General features: G+C 46.9%; 1 protein-coding gene across 1 annotated transcript; it reads left to right on the top strand.

The window, feature by feature from the left end:
* Window positions 1-2,017: 2,017 nt before the first annotated feature.
* LOC146754583 (uncharacterized) lies at window positions 2,018-5,843 on the top strand. The gene has a single exon (XM_085527697.1). It carries the CDS (start codon window positions 3,653-3,655, stop codon window positions 4,571-4,573), a length of 921 nt encoding a protein of 306 aa, XP_085383823.1. The 5' UTR covers window positions 2,018-3,652; the 3' UTR covers window positions 4,574-5,843.
* The last annotated feature ends 2,094 nt before the right edge of the window (window positions 5,844-7,937 follow it).

The raw sequence follows: 7,937 nt of genomic DNA, 5'->3' as shown, positions 1-7,937 counted from the left end.
GGCAACCAACATTGTATCTGGTGCCCCTGGTAGTTGGTCAAGGTGTGGTACATACGGTTCAGACTTGGGGATGTTCCCCTTGGACTGGAGGGTGCATAGCTTGGATCGGAGGAGATCGCGCTCAAACTCCAGGGTGTCGAACTCAGCCCTGAGGGCGTTGTACTTGGACTGAATTGTGTCGAGCCCGGACTGGAGCGCGTCGTGTTTGAACTGGAGAGTGTTGCGCTCAGATTGGATGGCATCGTACATGGTCTGGAGGTTGTTACGATCGATCTTGATAGCATCGAATTGAACCTTGAGGTCGCTGTACATGGACCGGAGGACATCTCGCTCAGATCGGACGGTGTTAAACTCGGACTGGAGGATGTTGTGCTCAGACTGGAGGGCGTTGTAATCAGTCTGGAGGGTGTCACGCTCCGACGGGAGAATGTCGCGCTCAGACTGGGGGCAGATATTCTCAGTCTGGAGGGCGTTGTGCTAGGCCTTGAGAGTGTCGTGCTTGGACCGGAGAGCGTTGTGCTCGGACCGGAGAGCGTTGTGCTCGGACCGGAGAGCGTTGTGCTCGGACTGGAGAGCGTTGTGCTCGGACTGGAGAGTGCCGTGCTCGGACTGGAGAGCGTTGTGCTCGAACCGGAGAGCGTTGTGCTCGGACTGGAGAGTGTTGAGTTTGGATTGCAGGGATTCTTTCTCATACCAATATGTGTCTCGTTGATATAGGAGGTCTTATCTCTCAGCTCTGAGACTCTCTTTCTCATACCAGAATGAATCTCGTTGTTGTAGAAGGTTATTTCTCTCATCAAGGAGACTCTCATTCTCAGCCCTGAGACTCCCTCTCTCAGCATCAAAAACTTCCCTCTCAGAAATGGTATTAAATAAGGTCCGATAAGCATTAGCTAGGCCCCAAGTCATTTGTGCCTCCTGAGATCTGCCTGAGCCACAACATTCCTGTCTCAAATATGCGGTCAAACTCTTGGGATTCTTTAAGTGTTCAGGAGTGAAGCTCCATGACACTAAAGATGTCTGTCTTCTAAAAGTCTCTCCAAAGTCTCTCCACACTCCCTGCCACTCAGTATTCTCTAATTCTAGGGAAGACTTCCTCCTGAGGTTATAAATCCAGATACTGAGTGAGATCACTACAATAACCAACAGTAAATTCAGGGAGATTAATACGATTGACAGTGTGGTCCACTGGGACAACTGGTCAGTCGAAGACTGCTTGAAGGATGCAAAGAAAAAAGGAAGAGCACGCTCAAAAACCACCATTTCCGTACTATTGGTTGCATTAGCTGCATTAGTTGCTCCCTCTGGAGCTGCATGCAAATACCAAGTAAGCGTTGCTAACCGTGCTTTCAATCTATAATACATTCCTATAACTTCATAGGTAAAATGGGCTAGCTTAAACATGGTCCAATATGTTTGGAGCATCATAAAAGAGGAACTAATGAAATGCAGTACCTTATAAAGCCAACTTAGTAGAGAGAACATTTTTATTATTATTATTTTTTTTAGTAGAGAGAAAAAAGAAGTTAAAAACGCAAAGCTCAGTAGTGTTTATAAAATAAACCGGAGTATTGGCAGTCCGCCTGGACTTTCAAGGTCAAGCTCGCAGGCGCAGAATCGCAAACCTAAGATAGCTCCTTAACAAAGAAAAACAACTTGTAGCCCTGTTAAAAGCTAAAAGAGCAACAGAAGAAAACACAGAAAAACAGCAACTCAAATTGCCCGCATTCTCCACCAAAATCTGTCACGGATTGAACGAAAAAATCCACTTGCACCCGTGACAGGGGCCGTGGGCCCCGCGGGGGCCCTAGGCCAAAAGGAAAAAGTTAATTAGGAAAAGAAAACAGCGGCAACGATCTAAGGAGGCACACTTATTTACTAAATACTATATCGAAATACAGGATAATAAAATATAATATAATATAATATAATTGAAAATTGAGCTAACGAATCAGACAAAATAGGAGAGAGAATGAGTCTCGTAACCGAGAGGCCTACTGTGAAATTTAGGCGAGACGCTGAAGGCTCCCACACACTCCCCTGAACGCCAGAACTCGAAAGAGAGAGATCAGTCTAGTCTGCAACCGAGTTAATATAGAGTCCAGGTCCCGTGACCTATCGTGTTGTTCCCTGGGAGATGTAGTCTTCTTCTGTAAGTAGCAGATTCAGTAAAATTATTCATGCTTTATATGATGTTATGATGTGGAATACTGATAGCAAAATTACAAAATTATTAAACCATGACACCCCACTTATCTCTTAACTGCTGCACATGTGGAGTTGGGGGGGCAGTCAGGGTGGCTGTCGCCATCTTAAGCCATTGTTCTCCCTCCGGGGGTCTGCAAATAAGCGCGCTCCCTGACTCCAACCCTCGGTTCCCCGGCCCCAGCAAAGCATTACCTGGAGCAAACGATTTACTCTCCTCCTTAGCCGCTTCGAGTGCACCCAGGACCAAACCCCAGGTTTTTAATTCCTCCGCTTTATACTCGTGCATTGCTCTTTGGAGCAGGGCAGCGGTGAAAGATTCCCACCGCTCCGAATCAAGTAGATTACTAGGGGAGGGTGAAGGCTGAGCTTTCTGCAAACAAGAAATAACGGCAGCAATCTCCTTCTTAGGAGCATTCCTACCGCAATGAGTTTTACAAACTCGTAATACTGACTTGCGGAATCAAACTCTATAATCCAGAGATGGGTTATAAAGCAGGTATGTTTATTCCAGCGTTGCGCAGCGCCGGGTGCAAGGGGGATAGCTCCTCTAAACTTGCACACCGACTTGTAAAACCGTGATACAGATATAGGTACACCTCATACATAGTCAATGATTTCCCGTAATCCTGATACATATTCAATAATTCTTTATCATGCAGACCCCCTCTTGTTATCGCCCATCTTATCAGGGAGATGCAACTCCTCTTCTGATATTTAAAACATCTAATCCCCTCCTCGCCAGGGTGTCTCAGGGAGATCTCACTCCTTATCTGCATCCTTCCTGCTCTCCCAGACCCACTGTCTCCATTCCTTGTTATTCTAACTAACTAAATCATTTTCTGTAAACTACCTTTCACTATCCCCCTTTTAGCCCCCCTTTATTATGAATTTCAGCAGAGCATCTGTTTCCTGCTTCACTGTTCAATACTACCTTAATGATGGATTGATTCCATGTTTTTTCTGGTGCTCGACACCGTACGTCCTCGCACCCTTTGTATATACCCGGGCCCAAAGTCCCATGGTCTTCCACGGTCTCACCGCAGGATAAATAGCAGCTGCATTCAATTTCGCCCCCTAGGCGCTTCCACGGGATCTAACCATAGGATTCGTGTCCGTCTCGCGGTTAGCCGTCGCAAACTCACTCTCAGAACGTCCTCACACGGGGCGCCAATTGTTGCCTTGTGCAAGGTAACCTTAAGAACTATGTCCCTCATTGAGAATGTGCTTCTGACGGCCCCCTGACCAAGTTACACGCTGATTACACCAATATGGTGAGCTGTAAAATGGCGTTTATTCAACCGCGTGAGCCCCTTATATAGGGCTTGTATTTCAGTCTCATACATATACATTACCGAGCGGGGAAGACCTATCGCGTTACAACTCGAGAGTTCGAGCTGAATCTTATTTACATGTAACAGCCTGTCCATACACGCCCACCGAACTCATGGACCTAGTGCAACGATTTAGGCAAAGGCCAAGGGAAAGTGTTCCAGCTTGGTTATTACGGTTATGGGATTCGGGGGCAGAAAGTGTACTGGTTAGTGGCCCCGAAGTATCCAAGTTGGCCACAATAACAATACATCCTGCCCTTAGGCAGAGACTGTATGCTGGGACTCAATTCCCTGAAGAAAATCATTCAATTGTAGACTGGCTAATGGCTGCTTGCCGTATGGTGTGGCCAAATAAAACTGACATGCCAGTAAACTCAGGGATGTGGTCTTCTATGGAAGACCTTCAAAATTATATACGAGAATTAGGCATGCGAGAGGCTATCTACGAAGATACATTTGATAGCCCTGATATGGTAAGATTCTCCGCAGGAATGAGGGACCTAATTTTACAACAAGCTCCCTCGCATATGTATGGAACACTGGTTTCCATACTCAACCCATTTGTAGCTGCAGAAGCAGCAGTCCAACAAGCTGCCCAATTGGTGGCGGACCTTGGGGAAACTGAGCGCTTACGAACTAAGCGCAATATCAGGGTGATTGAGGATGCCGAGGCTTTTCCAATAGTGCGAGCCAGAAGATCGGCCCCGCGAACCCCTCGGGCAGGACCTGTTAGAGTATCCCGGAAACAAATGTTCAATTATCTGCTCCGGGCAGGCGTTCAATTTTCAAAAATTGATGGTCAGCCCAATCACGTTCTCCTTCAGTTGTGGAAGCAGCTGAAGAATGAACAAAAATTTCAGAATAACCCCAAAAGACCAGGGATAAGACTTATAGAGTGGAGACCAACAACAACATGGAATTTAGAAGACTTTGTAGTTCTGAATAGGAAAAAGAAGCCGCCTCAGGTGCCTCGGGTCACGATACCAGAGGTATCAGAGGTAAAAGACTTGAACCTGGCTCAGTTCATGGCGTGACGAGGGACGTCAGTCCCCCTAGGGCCTCTAGACGGGACCGGAGGCCCTATGTAGAATTGACGATATACTGGTCCCGAAAGAATGTACAGTAGGTTATGGCCCTAGTTGATACTGGGGCAGAGACATCTATAATATATGGGGACCCAAGCAAATTCAAAGATAATGGAGTGATGATTGGAGGTTTTGGGGGACAGACCATTCCAGTCACCCAAACCTGGGTAAAATTGGGGATCGGGCGCCTCCCACCACAAGAGTACAAGGTATCCATTGCTCCAATTCCGGAGTATATATTAGGAATTGATATCTTGTGGGGTCTGGCTCTCCATACAACAGTGGGAGAGTTCCGGCTGCGGCAGAGATGCATTAGTATCCGGGCAATTCAGACAATACTGAGAGGCCATGCAAAACATGAGTCTATTTGTCTGCCAAAGCCGCGCCGGATTACTAATGTAAAACAGTACAGACTCCCGGGTGGGCAGGATGAAATAACAAAAACGGTGCAGGAATTAGAAAAAGTGGGTATTATAAGGCCTGCACATCGCCCATACAGCTCCCCAATATGGCCAGTACGAAAGCCGGATGGAACATGGAGGATGACAGTAGACTACAGGGAATTGAATAAGGTCACGCCACCCGTTCATGCGGCCGTACTCAATATTGCCTCCCTAATGGACACACTAAGCAGGGAAATCAAAATATATCACCGTGTCTTAGATTTAGCGAATGCATTCTTCAGTATTCCAATCAGTGAAGAATCAGTTTGCATTTACATGGGAAGGGAGGCAATGGACTTTCCAGGTCCTACCCCAAGGGTACGTGCATTCACCCACTTTTTGTCATAATTTAGTGGCGCGTGATCTGGCTAAGTGGGAAAAGCCAAATAATGTCAATTTATATCATTATATTGATGACCTCCTGTTAACATCTGATTCATTAGAGGCGGTGAGACAAGCAGCAGATTTGTTGACAGCTTATCTGCAGAAAAGAGGGTGGGCTATAAACCCACAGAAGGTGCAAGGTCCAGGGTTATCTGTAAAATTCCTGGGAGTAATTTGGTCCAGGAAAACCAAAGTACTACCCAGTGCGGTAGTAGATAAAGTCCAAGCGTTTCCAGTCCCTACAACATCAAAACAGTTGCAAGAATTCTTGGTTATATTGGGGTATTGGCGCTCCTTTATACCTCATTTAGCTCAGCTATTGAGGCCATTGTATAAGCTTACGAAGAAGCGTCAATCACGGAATTGGGGAAAGGTATAACAGGATGCTTTCCAACAGGTAAAATTGGAAGTTAAACAAGCTCAGGCATTGGGTATATTTGATCCGACCCTCCCAGCTGAACTAGATGTTCATGTTACCCAGGATGGTTTTGGCTGGGGCCTGTGGCAACGCCAGAGTTCTGTTCAAACCTCCATTGGATTCTGGTCTCAGGTTTGGCACGGAGCAGAAGAAAGATATAGCATGACTGAGAAACAGTTATTGGCTGCCTATTCGGCGTTACAAGCAGTAGAGCTGATAACACAAACAGCAGAGGTCATAGTTAAAACTTCATTACCAATCCAGAGGTGGGTGAGAGATTTGACTCGCCTTCCTAAGACAGGGGTGGCCCAAGCACAAACAGTGGCACGATGGGTCGCCTATCTAAGCCAGAGAAGCAGTCTGTCTTCATCTCCACTTAAAGAAGAATTACAGAAGATCCTAGGCCCAGTGACGTATCACAGTGATACATCAAAAGAACTGATGGTTGCTCCACCAGAGAAGAGTCCCGTTCAGGAAGGAAGATATCCTATTCCTGAAGATGCCTGGTATACGGATGGGTTCAGCAGAGGCAACCCGAGCAAGTGGCGAGCAATAGCATACCATCCCTCTACTGAGACCATCTGGTTTGATGAGGGGGATGGTCAGAGCAGCCAATGGGCAGAATTGCGAGCCGTGTGGATGGTCATAACTAAAGAACCTGGTGACGGCGTCCTGAACATCTGTACAGATAGTTGGGCTGTGTACCGGGGGCTCACTCTGTGGATTACGCAGTGGGCTACCCAGGAATGGACTATCCACGCCCGACCGATTTGGGGTAAAGACATGTGGGTAGACATTCGGAATATGGTCAAACGTAGGACGGTATGTGTCTACCATGTCTCTGGTCATCAACCCCTGCAGTCACCAGGAAACGATGAAGCTGACACACTGGCCCAAATCCGATGGATTGAGAATTCACAATCCGAAAATGTTGCCCGTTGGTTACATCAGAAGCTACGGCATGCTGGACAGAAGATAATGTGGGCAGCCGCTAAAGCATGGGGGCTGCCTGTACAACTATCTGATATCGTCCAAGCATGTCAGGATTGCGACGCTTGCTCAAAGATGAGACCGAGACCGTTGCCTGAAACAACATCCCACATTCCTAGAGGATATAGTCCTCTTCAGAGATGGCAGGTTGACTACATTGGGCCCCTCCCTCGGTCTGAGGGGGCGAGATATGCCCTGACCTGCGTTGACACGTTAAGTGGACTGCTGCAAGCCTATCCTGTACCAAAGGCAAATCAAGCGTACACAATTAAGGCGCTTACTAAACTGATGTTTGCATACGGGACACCTCAAGTTATCGAGAGTGACCAAGGGGCTCACTTTACTGGAGCGATGATACAGAGCTGGGCAGAAGAAAACAACATCGAATGGCGATTCCATCTGCCATATAACCCAACAGGGGCAGGCCTTATTGAATGCTATAATGGTATCCTTAAGGCTGCCCTGAAGACAGACTCTCAGTCCCTGCAGGGGTGGACAAAAAGATTATATGAAACCCTGTGGGACCTGAATGAAAGACCTCGGGATGGCAGACCCAGTGCCCTGAAAATGTTACAAACTATATGGGCCTCCCCTCTTAGGATCCAAATTACAGGTACCGATAGTGAGGTAAAACCACAGATTGGTAATAAAAATAATCTTCTGCTCCCTGCCCCTGAGAATTTAAAACCGGGAATCCATAAGATAAATTGGCCCTGGAAGGTGCAGGTAGGACCCAAGTGGTGTGGCCTACTTGCACCTTGGGGGAGATTATTGGAGGTGGGAGGTTCAGTCACCCCCTCAGTGATAGGTACATGGCCTACTGACATCGTGGTCAATACTCCGGTCTTTATTGCTAAAGGAACACCTATTATGTCCCTATGGCAGATCAAGACTCCTCCTCTGGTGCCAGATATAGTTATACAGCCACAGATATCTGGCCAGAGGGTGTCATGGTTTAATAATTTTGTAATTTTGCTATCAGTATTCCACATCATAACATCATATAAAGCATGAATAATTTTACTGAATCTGCAACTTACAGAAGAAGACTACATCTCCCAGAGAACAACACGATAGG

Source organism: Coturnix japonica, chromosome W (genome assembly GCF_054131305.1).
Source record: "Coturnix japonica strain WE chromosome W, WE-NBRP24, whole genome shotgun sequence".
Lineage (NCBI taxonomy): Eukaryota > Metazoa > Chordata > Aves > Galliformes > Phasianidae > Coturnix > Coturnix japonica.
The sequence above is the reverse complement of the archived record's forward strand: the minus strand, read 5'-3'. Positions and strand labels throughout refer to the sequence as shown.